The sequence below is a fragment of the Egretta garzetta genome, unplaced genomic scaffold, assembly GCF_000687185.1.
Source record: "Egretta garzetta isolate BGI_Z169 unplaced genomic scaffold, ASM68718v1 scaffold208, whole genome shotgun sequence".
In the NCBI taxonomy this organism is placed as follows: Eukaryota; Metazoa; Chordata; class Aves; order Pelecaniformes; family Ardeidae; genus Egretta; species Egretta garzetta.
Genome location: NW_009260403.1, coordinates 1,107,904 through 1,125,634, shown reverse-complemented (window position 1 = coordinate 1,125,634; position 17,731 = coordinate 1,107,904). Strand labels below are relative to the sequence as shown.

General features: G+C 47.0%; 1 protein-coding gene across 1 annotated transcript in view; it reads left to right on the top strand.

Moving 5' to 3' along the window:
• Positions 1-9,590, top strand: part of RND3 (Rho family GTPase 3) — a 35,688-nt gene extending 26,098 nt beyond the window's left edge. The window contains exons 3-5 of the mRNA XM_035898941.1: positions 4,445-4,554; positions 6,096-6,230; positions 9,183-9,590. Of these exons, the coding sequence (XP_035754834.1) occupies positions 4,445-4,554; positions 6,096-6,230; positions 9,183-9,434 (497 nt within the window). The 3' untranslated portion in view covers positions 9,435-9,590. The remainder of the gene's footprint in view (positions 1-4,444; positions 4,555-6,095; positions 6,231-9,182) is intronic.
• Positions 9,591-17,731: the final 8,141 nt, after the last annotated feature.

Below are 17,731 nucleotides of genomic sequence, written 5' to 3'. Positions count from 1 at the left end.
ATCTAACTATGCCATAAATTACTGTGCTCTGTGGTATCGTGGTGCGGCGGTCTTGAGCTGTTTGGGAGCTGCGTGCTGGTTTTGCTAGGTAGAGCATTAGAAGTTTCTTCAGGCTGAAGCTTCCTCTTGTGTTCTTGTGGACGCTGTGAAGAATACTTGTGTGTTAGACGTCTTTGTCTACCCTAGGCATGGTCTTAATGTGCATTTACTAAGGTTTTGGCTCCTTCCATTAAAAGCGACTACTTTTGGTACTTGTGTTTCTTGCAAGTAGAGCAGCAAGCTGTGGCACAGAAATCACACTGTTAATCAGGTTTACATACCTGTGTCTCCCTAAAACATTTTTTTAGTCCCTCTTTTATTGGTTGAACCGTGGAAACTGTACTGGATACTCCAATAAAATAATTCTCAACAGGGCCAGAAATGCTTATGCACTGTTGGGGATTTGCATATAATTAAATCCAGAAGGGCCTTAGAGCTTTAAGCCAGGTTAGCTTTACTGTGATTTGTATGTGCACAATGTATTCAGTGTCTGTATAGAAACATAACATTAATTACAAAGCTTTTTGCTGAAATCTTTCCGAAGACATCCAAAATGTACATGAATTAAAGTTACTCTTTTCCTGAGGTCGCTGGCAGTAAGCTTTGTAAAGGAAATGGCAAATTGTGGTCTTTGCCTTCCACTTCACTTGCAAGTTGGACATATTGAGCCATGTGATTTTTTTTTTTTTTTTTTTTTTCATGGCCGAGTAAGAGTAACTAGCCTTTATCGTTTTGGGTTTTTTTTCTCCCCTTTAGAGTGGAAATAATTAGGGTTGATGACTGGGAATGCTAAGCCACCTACCAAAGTCCTGTTTTCTGTTCGAGGTGCTGTGAATATTGTGATATTCGTGTGCTTGGAGATGATGTGTTCTGTGATACTCAGTATACAAAATCGCCTGTGTTTTCTCCAAACAGCTCAGGTGGATTTGGAAGGAGGAAAGCCATGAGCAGCGAGTCAGCTGCTTGGAGCAGCCACTGCACTATTTGATGTGTTTTCTATGTAGCTGATAATTAGCTAGCCCAAGGCTTGGGGAGTGAGAATGCTGTTGTTCTTTCAGTTGACTGGAGTCCAAAAGGCTACAAAGAGTAATGCCTGATGGCTGCTTGGTGGTGTGTAAATAGTGAAGTCTTGCCTGCTACTGAGCACCGCTTCCCTTGGGCCACGCGGGCTGAGCAGCGTGGTGAGCAGGAGCTGCTGGGCTTCAGCTCTGTAGGTGGGACATGGGGCTGAACGTCCTGGTTGGAACTGGTGGTGGCTTTGGGTCTTGCAGGCAAATAGGGCACCAGCTCCTCTCCGTGATCGAGTGCCTTGGAGTAGTGCTGAGCTGTCAAAAAATTGAAATATGCTTTAACTTTTAACAATGTAATTCTGTTCTTTATTAAGGTAGCAACATTTAAACCTAAGCTTTGGTATCTTCTGTAGACCAAAGCCAACCATCTTGCTGGTGAGGGCTTGTGTTTCAGTTTAAAAGCTGAATTTGTGTTGTGCTTTGTGTGAAACAAAAGGGTTTAAAAGTAGATCGTTCTTAATGTCTAAATTATTTTGGCTTAAATTATTCAAGCTGCCAAGCAGATTAAAAGAGGGGGGCTGCAGCTTGAATATACTTCTACCACGAAGCAAGATGAACTACAGCATTATCAGCAATTCCTTGATAAAACAGGAAAATCATCTGTGTTGCCCTTGACAAAAATGTTTTATTTTCTAGGAGCAGAATCACAAACAAATAGGCTTATTTATTCTTTTCCACAAATACCGTAGCTGCGGCTCTGCATTCTCCTTCTGTTTTCTAGGGTTGGCATGGCTTCAAATCTGCAGAACTCCACTTGAAAAGAGCGGGCGGCCTTACTGGGCTGCGCTCAAGTTGTCTGTTCAGACTTGAGCCTCATTCCTGAGATTCCTGGCTTCTGAGGGTTTCTCTGGGCGAAACGATGAAATGCCAGACTGAATAGGCTTGCACAGCGAGGGCCGTAGCCCCTCTTTATTTGAGCGGTAATAAAGGTTTAGTTATTGCTGTTGAATAAGACCGGGAAATTTCTTTTGTTGGTACTGCAGCCCGAGTACTTTAAATGGTTCCCACTTGTTCTGCCGCACACTACCCCAAAGAAAAGGAGGTGTCAAATATTCCCCGGAGCTTGCATCCCAGCAGAAGGTCTGCCTGTAAAAGTGCGCTTATTCTAGCTCAGCATCTTTAATATGAGAGGTTCAGAAGGGAAAACTAAAAAGGAAAAACCCTCAAAACAAGCAGAGCTACAGCTGACACAGTAGAAAGGAGTCTCTGGGCTGGAGGTGGTGACTGTATGTATACATAAATACGTGCTGATGGACATATATGGTGTGTTGTATCCCTGAAGACTGGTGAGTGAGAGGATAGGTATGTGTCTAAGGAATTAGTTTCTGGGTGAGGCTTTTTTGCGACTCCTTTCTCGCCAGCCACCATTTGGCCAGGCGTTAATGATCGCCAATCCTGCCCTTGCTTGCCCGCGCGCGGCAGGGAGATGTGCTAGCCAGGCAGCGGCTCTCGCTGGCGGCCGGGCCAGCTGGGTCTGTGCTTTGGCCCGTTGAATGCTGCAGAGCAGTGCGGGTGGCTAGTTAACGGCATGCTGCTCTGCAATTCATCTGTCCGGGGCAAATAACTTGGCCCTGGGGCTCCAGGAAGGAGGCACTAATAGCGGTGCTGGAGATAGCTGGGGAATAATTAGTAGTAGAGAATGCTTATTGATAGTCGCTGCAAGCAAAGCTGAGCTCAAGCAAATAGTTAACTCTACCGGTCAGCTCAGCTCGCTTAGATTTCTTTCTAACATGTCATTTACCGCTGAAGACAGCTAACTGTTTCTTGAAGAGCAGTTTTTGACAGCTGCCTCTTTGTTAGATTGACATCATTTATGAAGATGAGCATTTGAATAAAATAGTGTCTCGTTCAACAAATTACCTTCTGCTACCTAGTTTGGTAATGCTTCATTCCCCATGTGTTACTCTTCATTGCAAAAACAACATTCCTGGGATTCTTGACTCCTTCCTTCCAGTATAAGCTGTCCAACTGAAGTCATCTGCGATACGTTCACACGTTGCTTTGTGCAACAGCATGAGCTGTCTGTCAGTTAAAAACTTGAGGAATTTCTCTAATCCGGTTAATAGTCTGCTCAGCCTCTGAGACCTTACAGCCAATTAGTTCTAGATAGTTGGAAAATGGGTGATATAATTAGCTGATAACCCCCAAACTCTTGAAAGCTGTGTTCTTGTTGCATATGTTCTGTGCTGTATTTTAGGTTCACGAGAGGGAAATACGGAAATAACTAAGAAAAGGCGTTTTAAGTTGCAGGCATGCATTTTAAAGCCCAAGCCCTTATCCTTTTGGATCACTTAACTGTTAAGTACCCTTCTAAATCAGAAATGCATTCTCCTTGGGAAGTGAAGCTTCAGCAGAGTGAAGGTCAAACCCAATGGTGGCCGAGAGCCTGGAACTTCCTAGAAAAAAGGCCAATTTTCCCCCCCCCAAACCTGTTACCAGATTCACCAGATGATAAAAATGAGATTTCCGACACTGGAGATGTATTTGTAACTCTGCACATCGTGACAGTTCTTAAAGAAAGCAGCGTATCCCTTAACAGCCCTGGAAGTAAAACATGCACAAAGTGCAGTATTGGACCTATTTCTGTTCCATCAGAATATGAGATTAGCTTTGATCTCGTTGATAAAAATTTGGTTTCTGGGCTAAACATAAACATTTATTGCAAGCATATATTGCGTTACAGATTGGTGAGGCTTTCTGTGGCAGGTAACTTGTGTGCCTGCCTACAGGACTGGGATTCTTTCCTGCTGGAGTCCTGCAACAAACACTTTAATTTGAAGCAAGAGTTTCTTCTAAAAATTGCCGATACCCATGACAGCTAAAGAGGCTTTTTGCACTTGGAACTATTTGTCTTAAATTAGAAGAATCAAAACTATTGTATTTCAAAACTTTCTGATTTTTTTTTTTTTTCCCCCCCTGTGAAAGCATGACTGTGACAAATCTGCTTTGAAGGAGCCTTTTGGAGGTTAAGGGTTTGTTCTCAGAGTCAAATCCCTGCAGGTTAATGCTGGGACTTAAACTTGGGCTGACCCGATTTCCCTTTCCTTGTTACTGCGGACATCACAAGCTTTTGGTGGGAGATGGATCGCTGGGGTGCCATCACTCTTAATTACTTGGGAAAGCTGCTGCTTTTGTAGGTGAGAAACAAAAGGGAAGTGGGGAAATGAGCAACTGCAGCGAGTGTTTTGGGAATATGGTGCTGTTGAAGAAAAGGTGGTAGCTGGGTGCTATTAAAGAGCTTTGCTGAAAGCCTTTCTGAACTTTTTGAATAAGCTTGAATGACTGCAGAAAGTGAAAAATATAAACTAATAAAAATGTTGTTTGTTTCCCTGCAGGGTCTCCTTATTATGACAATGTCCGCCCGCTCTCCTATCCAGATTCTGATGCTGTCCTGATCTGCTTTGACATCAGTCGGCCAGAAACTCTTGACAGCGTGCTAAAAAAGGCAAGTGGTTCAAGAAACGTTTGAGTACAGAACTGTTTGAGTAGCTTGTCTTTAAATCTCTGAGGAGTGGTCCTGTTTCCTACTTTGGAAACTTCAGTTTGTTTCTTTTCATGGAGAGATGAGAGGACCGCACTTTGCCCTGCTAGAATTTGAGATCATTTGTTTGAAAGGGATGAATGTTAATTGAAAACAAAACCTCCCTAAGAGGCGCTCAGGAGTGAAGTAAATTCTTATTCCTCAGCCCTTCGACAGCCGTGAGTTGTTGAGGGTGGTGTGAGGTGCAGGGCTGGGTGCAGTGAGGTATTGTCTTTCACATTATATTCGTATAACAGACAGAACTGAGAAACTTTGCCATGTTGCAAGGATGGTTGAAACGTGCCTGCCAAGTGTTTGGACTTTTGCCATGGCTTTACATAATTTCTCCGCCTGAAGTCAGAAGGAGCCAGTGACAAATGCCTCTGGAAGCCATGAGAAGGCCTTAGCAGCGGCATAGAAATGCAACCCTGCACCAAACTTCAGAATTTTTCCCAACTCAGTGATCCAAGATTCAGTGCCAGGCTTTCCCCGAGTTAAAACATTGAATTTTGATCATCAAGTGTTTGCAAGGTGGTCCTGGTCCTCTCCTTGGTCACTGGGCGTGACTCAACTTTGCAGTGTTGTCTTTAAGGCTTAATGATCTGAAGTTCCTTTTTTCTGTAGCTGGGGCCAGTGATTCTTGTGTCATTGGGAACAAAGTGGCATACAATGTTCTGAACAGTCTGCAGAAAATACTTGAGACTGTTCTCTCAGCTACTAACTGTGCCAACAGGCATCTAGAACTGTCCTTTTCTGCCCCAATAATGTTGGTTACTATACTGTTGCTTAATTCTGTACGAGATTTTTCTTAATATGCTTTTAAACCCAAATGATATCCTTAAATTCTAGGGATTGTATGATCTGCGCAGATTATGCTGTGAGATTTTTGGCTTGCTTGTGTTATCAGAATAACTGTATAGAGGGGGAAGAAAGCCAAGGAATATATCACAAGTTCTGTTTGAAGGGCTTATTACTGGTTCACAGTAGCTGAACCCTTGACAGATTTGTGTAGTTCTAGGTGTGAGGATGTAGCTGTGAGGCAACATATAACGACGCTTATTTTGTGGTTGTACAAGACCTGCCTCTCTAGCTTGTGTCTTGAGGAACCACTGGAGGTGGTGACAGCAAGTTTGGTTGGTTCCTGTCTGTAGATGGCTACGGCTGGGTGTTTGCCGCTTGTGAGGAGCGACAGGTCTGCAAACCTTTACTCATGTAGGTAAACAATCTCGACTCATTCCCTCTTGATAGTGAGTCAGTGGAATTACTGAGTGTATGAGATCATCCTTGACCAGATTCTGCTGGAACCAATGCCTTTAGAAATTAGCTTGAAGGTAGATACAACTATTACGTAAGAGCATTTCCCCATGAAATGTCACGACTTGCTAAACTTTTCATCTTGTGTCTATTGCTTCTTTGTATTTAAACATTCTACTACTCGAGTGTAGTAACAACCTAAAATTTTACAGTGGAAAGGTGAGATCCAGGAGTTTTGTCCGAACACCAAAATGCTTCTGGTTGGTTGCAAGTCAGATCTGCGCACAGATGTAAGCACGCTAGTGGAACTTTCCAACCACAGGCAGACACCCGTGTCCTACGATCAGGTATGTGCCACGTCCTTCATTGTACCTAGATGCAGAAGATAAGACACTTTTCTATCACTGGAGTCATCTTTATGAACAACTTCTCCCTCCGTTGACATGAGTGCATCCTAGAAGTCAGATGCACGTACTCCAGTAGTTGCTGGAGGTGAATTTGAAAACCATTATGAGTAAAGGCAAAGCCTACCCACAGACTGCATGCAGCAGAAAATCACGCAGCCCCACAACGCATGCTTTAAGTGTCACAAGTTTGTAGCCTTAATTGATTGCAAAGAGCCTTTTAAGTGAATTGAAAACAAACTTACTGCTTTTCTGGGCCTACAGAGGCCAAAACAGTAACAGAGATGTGATGTCCTGTTTATTTAGTGACAAATTGGTAAAATTTTTTGGTCAAACTTAGGATTTGTATCATACATTTGACTTCAGCATCATGACAAGCCTTGCATATGGTATGACCCCTTAAAAATCCTATTTCCTGAACATCATTTGTGCAAACACAGTGTAGCTGCCTCTGAAGGTGGCAGGAGATCCAGAAAGCATCTTAATCCTTGGCAGCAGTTCTCTGCTGCTGGGAAAGTGAGAAGTTTGGAGCCAGGCATCAGGGGACAGAGAAACCGAGGTGAAAGGGAAAGGAATCGGGCCGTGGGAGAGCAGGAGGTGGAGAATGGGAAAACCAGGCTCTAAGGTGAACTTCCCCTTATTAGTCACACATGGGTATCGTGCATTGCAGCTGAATCAGTGGTGGTTTGAGATACACCCTGCAGGGCGTAAGGGTGAGAACAGTACCTCCAGAAGTAACTTCAGCTAGTGTGTATATCCTATGCTATCACACAGGTTTTGATGTTTTATCCACAACTTCATGTTTTCCAAACCAACAGCACCTAATACGCGATTGCCAATGATGCAGCCTCCTACAGCATGCTTACATTTGAAAATGCAAAGATACCGTAAACTGAGTATCTTGATTAAATTAGAACGTGGAGTGTTCTACTGTGACAGCGTAGGCTGGTTATGGCATTTTTCTACACTTCACTCAGTAAACATCCCTCCATCCCAGACAATTTTGTATGAAACTAAGTGCCAGGTTTTTAGCTTAATGTAAGACAATTCAGAAGTGTCCTTAAACCCTGCTTATGGTGGAAGATGTCTTTCTGGTTATAAACTACCACTGTTGCATGTGCATATATGCCTGTTGTTCAGCCTCAGAGCTGTAATTTTCTGTGGTATTTTTCTTTGAATATTAAACTCAGAAGGAAATACTGTCTGCCACTTACTACATATGCAAGTTCATGTGTTACATTTTTTGCAGTACTTCAGCAAAACCACCATGTCGCAGCCCTTTCCATAGATAGCGATCAAAAAAAATCTACTGGCAGGTGGTTTTGTCCCCTGGAGTTGACGATCGCATCTCCTGGTGTCACAGCTTAGCCTGTACCCCTTAGGAACAGGAGCCAGCTGGAGACAAAGGGCTAAGCCAGAAGCTATGACTTGGCAGCCAGAGGGGAAATTGTACGTGTTATGGGGAAGCCCATATTTCAGCAAACTCCCATAATTTCATCTGTACGTAAGCAAAAGCTTAGACTGAGCAATGGTTGTATCTCTTGTGGCTGCCAAATCCCTGGTGGCATGAAGCAACCCAACACTCTCCCCCACTAGTTCTAGGGAAGGGTCCTCCTGGGTCGGGATGCACAGCTTATTTTTAAATTCCCTTGCCTTGCTAAGTCGACATGGGATCAAGGAGTGAGGTTTCCCCCGTTCCTCTTAACTTCATAGGGACATGTTGGGAGGATAAAGCCAGTTGATGGTGACACCCTGCCTCCAGTACGCTGGCCAGCTTCCAGTCAGCAACACCTTAGCAAACATTTCTGAGGCCCTAAGGTATAGGCTAGGCTTGGTTAGTAGGAGCTGAGATGTTTAACCGTGGGGTGGCCTTGTCCTACAAACTAATACTCCTTTATCAGCTGCTCCCACTTAGAACTGATAAGAAGATGGCTGTATCACTGCCGTGTAAATAGTGCGTACTGAAGACGTGGGTCCAGATTAGTGCCATCAGCCTGGCACTAGAGCAAAGAGGAGGAGTTGGACTGACTGTATCTTGGGCCCATGAATATGCGAGGAGTGGCACATCAAGGATGTGGTTGGATTTCGTAACTTACTAAAAAGATTCATCCCTCAGAAGTAAAATTCCATGGAAACAACTCTGTTTTTTTCACACAATGCTGCATTGTCTTCCAATAGCAAAATCCACAACAGGATTCTGGGGTATTGTCAGCTGCCAAAGTTGTGTGTTGTTTTCCTCATGCTGCTGGAACAAATAGCCCTGCTTGGACTTCTAATGCACTTAAAATCAAAAAAGAAGGGCTCGTATAACCACTAATGTCCTTTTTTCTTTTTTTTTTTTTTTGCCTGTTCCCTAGCTACAAGGCGATATAGCTGTCCCTGACCCCGTTTTACAACCTTTGCCCCCTTCGTGGAGATGTAACACAGGCTCCGTTCCAGGTCAGGGCCACGCGAGCCAGCCCTTAAGGCAGTCCAAATACATTTTCTCTTTGGAGATAGCAGGCTTAAATCTGGAAGCTGCCAGGTCCAAACCTTTTCCAGTGAGCACGTGATTCACAGATGCAAGTTAAGGTGTAAGGGTGAAATTGCTAAATGGGTCCTACCAATACACTTCTGGCTTTCTGCAGTTGTTTGCAGGTCACTCGGCTTATCTTCTCCCTTCCAATTTGTATTTATTGGCATAGGAGATAATGCTTGGGTACTCGTTTAATGCATCTTGGAACCAAAGCTCTGTTTATTTTGTAAAATTAGCTGCTGGCTGTAGTGCTGGCGCTTTGGCTTTGGTTTTCACAAAACATTGTGTACGGAAAACAGTGCTGAAAAGTAATTGTACGGTTTGCTTTGGCTCTCTGTGGAAACTTGGTATTGATTGCGTGTTCTTTTTTTTCCCCTTAGGGTGCAAATATGGCCAAACAGATTGGAGCAGCTACATATATTGAATGCTCAGCCTTACAGTCAGAAAACAGTGTCAGAGACATTTTTCATGTTGCCACCTTGGCGTGTGTGAATAAAACAAATAAAAATGTTAAACGAAACAAATCGCAGAGGGCAACAAAGCGAATTTCACACATGCCTGGCAGGCCAGAACTTTCCACAGTGGCGACGGACTTGCGAAAGGACAAAGCAAAGAGTTGCACGGTGATGTGAAGGACCTTGATTTCCTGCAGAAGGAGGAAGAGAGCGTCCGGGAGGGGTGGAGGCTCAATGAAGTACACAGCCACATGGTATTTAATGAGGGCTTATGCCAGTGCTTTAACGGAGGCTTCGCCTGTCGTGTGAGACTGTACTTAGGAACTGAGCAGCGAGAAGAAATGGCTCTAAACGAGGTGGCATCAGGAAATGATACATTGAAGAAAATGCCAAAAAAAAAAAATAATAAAAGGGAAAAACGTTTGAATGTGCTGAGAAAAAGAGAGGGTGAATGGGAAAATAACACTGCAAAGGAGAGATGTCATGGACAGTGCTTGTTTCTTTTATTAACGCTCTGCTCCTGGATGCTACCACTTTGATTTCATTAAAATAATACTTTAATGGGATTTTTTTTTTAAAAGAAGATGTTATTAATATGCCCTCCTCATTAAGGAACTATCCCTGTGACCTTATAGGTGGTTTTCCAAAGGATATGATCTAATTTTTTAGTAGCTCATCGTTAAAATGGAGAGTATACCGAGGCCTGTGCGTCACCTAGAGGAAAATGCTGTATGTGAGAAGTCTGGAGTTTCGCCTTCCCGAGAGGGTAGCGCAGTCTACGTTGGAGCACGTTGGTAATGAAGACACCCGTCTGAGATTTCCCAGTGTTATAGGTGCTCTTGCACTGTGGAGATTAAACGGCTCAAATTGGGGAGGGTGTGGGGGGTGGGCAAACTGCCTGCCCGTCCGTTGCAGGACTCTGACTTTCCATTCCTCTTTGTGATTGTAATTTAGAGTGGAAATGATCTCCAGTTCTGGTGTGCTGTATGGGTATGTTGCTGTAGGTTGAAGTGAAAGGTGCTAAGAGCTATGATGACAAATGATCCTTGGTTTTACAACCATGATAATTCGTTAAGCCTTACTGCCCATCTGGGGGAAGCCCTGAGACTCCTGCTTTGAGCTGGAGAGCCGGGTGGATCCCAGGATCTAGCCCTCTGTAAATGCTACAGAGAAGTGCTATTTTGTGATCTGGTTCACTGCAATTATCTTTGCAAAAAAAAAAGCAAAACACAAACCCTCCAAGAATCTGCTAATGAGCCAGCAGAGCCAGGTTATCTTTTGCGATGCTCTTATTTTTGGGGCGGCCATCTCTTGCTGCAGCCTGTGTTTGCTGGCGGTGAGGGAACGGGGTCTGAAGAACTGTGACGCCTTAAGGGGTCCCCAGTGGAAACTGGGTACTGCCCATAGTCTTTAGGATTAATATATATGTATCCAGACAACAGTCGTGAAACATTGGTGAACCAGTTAAGTCAAATTCCGTTCTGCGTACTGAATACTATTGTTAACATTAAGTAAATTGGCCTTTAAAATTGTTTGGAACTGCTTACTGACCCACTTAACTCCATAGCTTCTCTCAAAAGAAGGATGCTGTAAGCTCTCACCAGTGTGGCTGTCGCTTGTTGAGGGACAAGCGTTCTGTTCCCAAGGGCAATGCTTCATTTTTGAAGTGTTAAAGCTGTGTTCACGTTGACTTGTGCGAAGGTAAAGGGTTACCATAATTAAAACTCAGTTCTGTGTGTTCCCGGCACTTTGTTTCATCTGATAAAAGAAGGAGGAAAAAAAAAACAACAACAAAAACCCAAACCAAACCCTAACCATTCCAATTATTTCCCACAAAAAGACATTTTTACCACCATAATAAGCTTTTGACTGATGCAATGGTGCGCTTAGGGCAGTATTACAAAATAGCTGGTAAGTGCTTTCTGTATTTAAATATTGTGGAAAAAATAAGTTATAACTGTTATAAAACAGGACATTCATTACTTTTTTTAATTGTTGAAGTCACTTTGTATGTTTGGTTAATGTTTCTGCAGTATTTATTAAAATACCATTTTTCTTTGAATTAAAAAAAAAAGTAATTGACTTGGAGTGGAAATGGCCTTTGTGTGTTAGTTCATTGGTATTTGTGCATTTGGACAGAATTGTACTGAGCTACAGGCCAGGCGTAGCTGGGAATTATTGGGATGTGGCTTTAGTAGAACCCAGTCTTAGCCTTGCACCAGCCTTTTGCTTTCTTTGGCGTTATATTGAAGTACATTACTTACCTGAGTTGGGTTTCCCAAAATTGATGGAGGCAGAGGAGACCGGAGCAAGCAAATGAGCAAAGCTTGGTTTGCTTCACCTCTAAAGCATTGAACGCTGCTTTTTAGAAGATTTCATATCTTCAGGCTGTTCCTAGGAACTGCTCTTTGCTGCCCGCTCTGAGTTCAGCAAAGACAGACTTCCCTAACCGAGGGGGGGTTCCCTTTTTCCCCTTGCCGTTGGGATGTCATGGTTGCTGTGGCTGCTCTCGGAAGAGTTGTCCCAACAGGCCAGCTCTGCTAGGTGTCAGGGTCCCATTTGGCCACTGAGGATGTGATGCTGAGTGCAGCCAGGGTGGTCGTCCTCGACGCCTTTACGAGGTTTTTCTCCCTGAAACTTGTAAAGTCAAGGCAAGGGAGCTTCCAAGTTTCTCGTTTTGGGGTCTATTGAAGCACACGTGGTCACGTTACATCTCAAGTCAAGCAGAAGTCCCAGCAGTTGGGTATCTCGCTATTGCTTGTGACTGTCCTGCGCTGACCTCGTCATCCCTTTCTATGCCTGATGACAAACCAGGTTTGGTTCCCTGGCTCTACGGATGCTGGGCTGTGCGAGAAGGCAGCCTGTGCCGGCGGAAGGGTGTGGGGCTGGCTCTGTGGTGTGGCTCCTGGCTGCTGTGCCCTTCCAGCAGCTCCTGAGTTCCTGGGGACTCCTGTCCCTCCACACCCATGAAATGCCAGCCCTGCAGTTCTTGGAGCTGGAGGTGGCCTCCAGCCATGTCAAAACTCCTGGTGAGGCTGCTGCAGCCAAGTGTGTTTGGCCAGGGGTTAATTATCCTGATGCCTGAAGAGCTGCCTCCTCTTTGTAGTCTGACCTTGTATTGTTTCAGCCTCTGGTCTTTCTGTCTAGTTAGATGTGTCTCAGGTGGCCGTGCTCGCGATTACTGAATTTAAGTACACCTCATAGGTCACCAGTCTAGAGCTCAGTCACTGAGAACCAACCAGATCGACTCCTCCTTCAATGACTTCGAGTCTCTTGCTATAAAGGGTATTTCCCAATACATATTTATCTACTGCGTGGTTCCTTTTAGCACACTTACAGGTTTTTGGCATCTTTATCAGAGCTACAAATGCTGGGGGAGCACTTGGGCCGCAAGGCCTTTCTGCTAGGAGTGCTTTCATGTTCATCCTAAGCTTTCCCAGAACCCTTCTGGCCCCGCGTTGCCCGTTCCCCACGGTGGTCTTCTTGCCATCTGCCTACGGCACAGCCGGTTTTTGCTCGCGCTCGGTAGAGCATCGTGGCCATGCATGTTCTGCGTGATCTGAAAACCTTCTCCTGGGTTTTGGAGATCCTCCTATTTCTTTTCAAACCTCTGATCTGCTGTTTGGATTGTGGAGTAGGGTAGGACAAAGAGAGAACCTCCTTGAAGCCTCACGAGAAATGTGCCTTCCTCTGGTGACTCTGGTTCTACTTCTTGAGATGCGTCAAAGTTTGTAATGAATTTTTGACCCGTTTAATGCGTGCAGGCTTGGTTTCGTGTTGCTCCTGTGGTGCGGTCCCAAGTCAAATGGGTGGATTAGGAAGGTGGATTGTGGAGTAGGGTAGGACAAAGAGAGAACCTCCTTGAAGCCTCACGAGAAATGTGCCTTCCTCTGGTGACTCTGGTTCTACTTCTTGAGATGCGTCAAAGTTTGTAATGAATTTTTGACCCGTTTAATGCGTGCAGGCTTGGTTTCGTGTTGCTCCTGTGGTGTGGTCCCAAGTCAAATGGGTGGATTAGGAAGGCACTGTTAAAGGTGCTCTTAAACCATCCTTAGATGCCTGCTGAAAGGAGCTAAAGATCCCTTTTTAATGAAACAATGTTGGTTGATCACTACTCTCTTTCAATGCCACCAGCTCAGTCCTTTATTTTCCTCTTAAGCGGATGGAAGATGGAGACGTCTTGATTTATCTATGGTTTTCTTTTAACATTAAAAAAGAAAGCCAGTGGGTCTGCTTGTGCATCTTTTTCTCTTACTGCTGCCAGTTTTAGTGCTTCCTTTAGACCAGAATTGCTAATTTTGTTGTTTGCATGGAACATCTCTCGCTAGCTTTGGCCGATGGTGGTTGAAACCTTTGAGTGAGAGGAAGGACCAGAGGTTTACTCTTCTAAAATTAGAGCCTGGGCTGGGGTGACACCCGCAGCAGCAGGGTTGGGTTCTGGTGTTGGTAAGGTGATCACCAGCTCTCCAGCTGCTTGCGGAAGCGAGCAGGGGGTGAATCCAAAGTATTTTCAGCTTGTGGGCTGTGGCTTGGTAAGATGTTGCTCTTCAGCACCATTTGATCCCTGGAAAACAAATTTGGCAGATGGCCATGACTCGGTCCCCTTCCAAAAAGCACTCCACGTCTGCAACTTGGGGGGTTGTTGTTGTTGTTGTCGTTCTTTTATTGCACAGCCGCGTTGTGCAATCGCTTACGATAATCGAGGCAGTTCGCTAAAACTCGGCGCCTTGCCGAACATCCCGGGGGATCCCCGGGAGAGCGGTCTTTCTAAAAGGCGGTGGGCTGCTTTGCGGTGCAGAAACAGAAACATGGCACCGAATCTCGGCAGGCTGGCGAACCCTCGCCGCGCTGGGGCCGTGCAACTCAGCTCCTCGTAGGGCCCTTTGCCGAGGGCAGCGGCAGGGGCTGGCGAGGGTGGCCGACAGGAGCAAACCCACCCCACGTTCCTCGCTAAAACTTTTTTTGATGGATATTTATGGGTATTGCCACCTACCTTGGTAGCTGCTGAAAGCTCTAGTGGGTGCAGTTATTTCGGTTTGAGGGCGCCAGGGCTCGGTGGTGCTGGGTCCTTGGTGGCCCTGGCTCCCCCCAGGCAGGACCCGATCGCAGGAGAGCTTGAGGAAGGGACCGAGCTCGTCTCTGACTCGTTTTCATAGCTGATCTGAAGAGAGAAACGGGGAGAGCTTGGCTAATGAATAGTTGGATGTCGTCAATATGGCATTTCCCTGCCTAATCCTCACGTAGCAGCGCTGGCACTCCTAGGGGAGGGATTATTTGCTGAAAAGCAAGTAATTAGTAGTTCTCAGATCATTGGGCTTCTTCCTACCAAACTCCTTTCTTATAACAGAAGATTTATTAACCTTTTTTTCCCGGGGACTTGCTGTCTCTCTCAGAAACCCGTTCTTCCTGCCAGCTTTTCTGCAAAAGCCACCGAGGCGCCGGAGGTGCAGCAGAGCTGCGGTCCCCAGCGCTGCGATGGCGGCTGTTGCTGGTTTGTGTGCTCAAGTGATAACGTATTGGATGCAGAAGCAACTTGTATATTTTCAGCTCCTTCATAGAATCACAGAATGGTTTGGGTTGGAAGGGACCCCTAGAGGTCACCCAGCCCAACCCCCCTGCAGGGAGCAGGGACACCTTGAACCACATCAGGTTGCTCACAGCCCTGGCCAACCTGGCCTGGAATGTTCCCAGGGATGGGGCCTCCACCCCCTCTCTGGGCAACCCCTGCCAGGGTTTCACCAACCTCACTGGAAAGAATTTCTTCCTTATATCTAGTCTAAACCTCCCCTGGTTTATTTTAAAACCATCCCCCCTTGTCCTGTCCCAGCTGGCCCTACTAAAAAGCTTGTCCCCCCCTTTCCTCTGGGCCCCCTTGAAGCCCTGACCGGCCGCACTCAGCTCTGCCCGCAGCCTTCTCTTCTCCAGGCTGAACACCCCCAACTCTCCCAGCCTGGCCTCAGAGCAGAGGGGCTCCACCCCTCGGATCATTTTAGTAGCCCTCCTCTGGCCCCGCTCCAACAGGTCCATGTCCTCCTGGTGCTGAGGGCTCCCGAGCTGGACGCAGGGCTCCAGGGGAGGTCTCCCCAGAGCAGAGCAGAGAGGGCTGCTCTCCATCCTTTCTTCCCCCAGCCTGTACTGATACCGGGCGTTCCCCCGACCCAGGTGCAGGACCTTGCACTTGGCTTTGTTGAACCTCATGAGGTTCACACAGGCCCACCTCTCCAGCCTGTCCAGTTCTCTCTGGATGCCATCCCGTCCTTCTGGTGTGTCAACTGCACCAACTTCAGCTTCCTGGGAGGCCCTTGAATGTCCAAGATGACTCTGAGCCCTGGTGGGGGGATGCTGGGGTCCAGGCTCCCAGCACAGCACCCTGTGGGGGTGGCAGTTGCTCGGTATCGAGGAGGGATGTTCTGCCAAGTGCCTCTTTTTTTTTTATCTTCCCTAAATTAGCTTGGAGGATTAGGGAGAAGCAATCTGAGGGGGGGGAAAAAAAAAAAAAAAAGATCTCGTCCAATTTTAAAAAAGATCTGTGAAAAAGGAAGCTTTGCTACAGCTGCCAAATGGGAAATGGTTTCTTAGCCCACTAATTCTCGCGCTCCACTGAGGCGCCGATCCTGGCAACTCCAGCTCCTCGCCGTTGCTTATACCCCAGGGCACACATTCTCTGTACTCCTCCCAAAGCTGATCGATCTGTTCCTCTTGCTCTTGGCTGTCGGAGGCGGTGAGCTTGTATATAAGCTGCAGAAAGGCCCTGAAAGGGGACGGATCGGCTCTGCCACGGCTGCCGGGGCTGCGCCGGCATTGAACCTGCCGTGGGAATCCTGCGTGTCCTCGTCCAGCGAGGGGAGGCATTGCCTGGCTGAAGCACGTTCCCGGGGGGACCGCATCTCCCCCCGGGGAGACCGGTGCTGGGCCTGCATCCTAGGTACCACTTTGGGATGAAACCAGCTCTTTCACTCGCTTTAGCCGGAAAATGTAAAATATTGCAGCGGGGCGGTATCGATAACCTGCTACAGCGCCCGTGTTGTGCACTCGTGGAATAAAGTGGGTTTTTTCAGTGCATATGCAATGAAATAAAGCTCATGTTATTTAATATTATTAAGTATATCTGTGTGGAGAGTGGAGTTGTGGTCCCTGGTGACCCCTGAGGAGCAGAGGAAGGGGAAGGGCTCTGGCTGGGGGGGGGGGCTGTGTGTGGGCTGTGCTGCCGACCCTGCTGGGGTCATCCGCCTTTTTTGGGGGGGAAAGCCCAAAGAAATCCTTCCTCCCCAGCACAAGGAGCCTTGACTTGAGCAAGCACCCAATTAGAAGGAGTAGAAGAGTAGAGAACTGCTGTGGGTGGCTCTGAGGTGTCGACCCATGGCCGGAGCCTGGGTCAGCCAGGCCAGCAAATGGCTTGGGGGGACCTGGTGGTGCCCAGGGATGGAACAGGGCAGAGGATGCTGAATCAGCCGCCGGCACCGAGTGCTCCGCATGGTTGTCATCGCCGTGTAAAATAAGGGGTGAAGGCAGGCTGTAAGGCCCTGGGGCAGCTTTGACTGCTGCTTGAGGAGTTAGGGTGGGTCTGTGGGTGGCCCCGGTGCTGAGGGCAGGGCGGTGGTGGCCACGGAGGGACCGGGGAAGGGAAAGGGTGGATTGCTTGGATAAATCTGGGGATTTGACAGCAAAGGAGCTGCACAACCATCCCCAGCCTTGTTCCTGCTACCGCCCGGGCTTGCAGGGGCAGGGACCACCACAGGTCCTTGCAGGGGCAGGGACCACCCTGTGCCTCCGCCTCCTGGCCGGGAGTGGTGGGCATGTTCCTCTCCTTGGGAATGGGCTGGTTGCACCAAGGGGCACCACCTTTCCAACAGGCAGAGTAGAACAAAAGCGATTTATGGGGCTGCAGGGCATTTTCTGGTCCCCTTCTCCCCTCCAATGGACCTCACAGTGTCAGGGAAGGGCTTTCAGCTCTATCTTGCTCTGCTACTTCCAAGTTACTCAGAGCAGAGCCATCCACCTGACCCCAACTGTAATAACCGCAAATTAGATTCCAGACTTTCCTTAAACCAGACAGCGAGTCATTTATTCTATAGCACGTCTAGCGTGCAGGGAAATACCTTCCCTCCGACACTGGAGCATCTGCGATGCCGGGGATGCGCAGTGTTAACCTGGGCTGCAAGGCGCTCGGGCTGTGATCTCGCCCCCTCCTTGCCGGCACAGCATCACCTTTTATTGGCATTTGTCTGCTTTTGGGGGCCGCCTGCTGCTCCTCATCCTGCTTATTTACCATCATTTGCAGCGAGGAGCTGCGGGTGCATCCGAGCAGGGGCAGCCGACAAGATGGATGGGCGGCCTTGCATGGGGTATCTCAGCTGTGAGGAACCCCTCTCTTCCTCCAAAACGGCCCTTCTCTGTTCCTGCTTCTGTAGCTTTGACCACCCCCGATAAGCTTGGGAGTGCCAAATACACAGGGATGTGCTCCGCGACTAAAT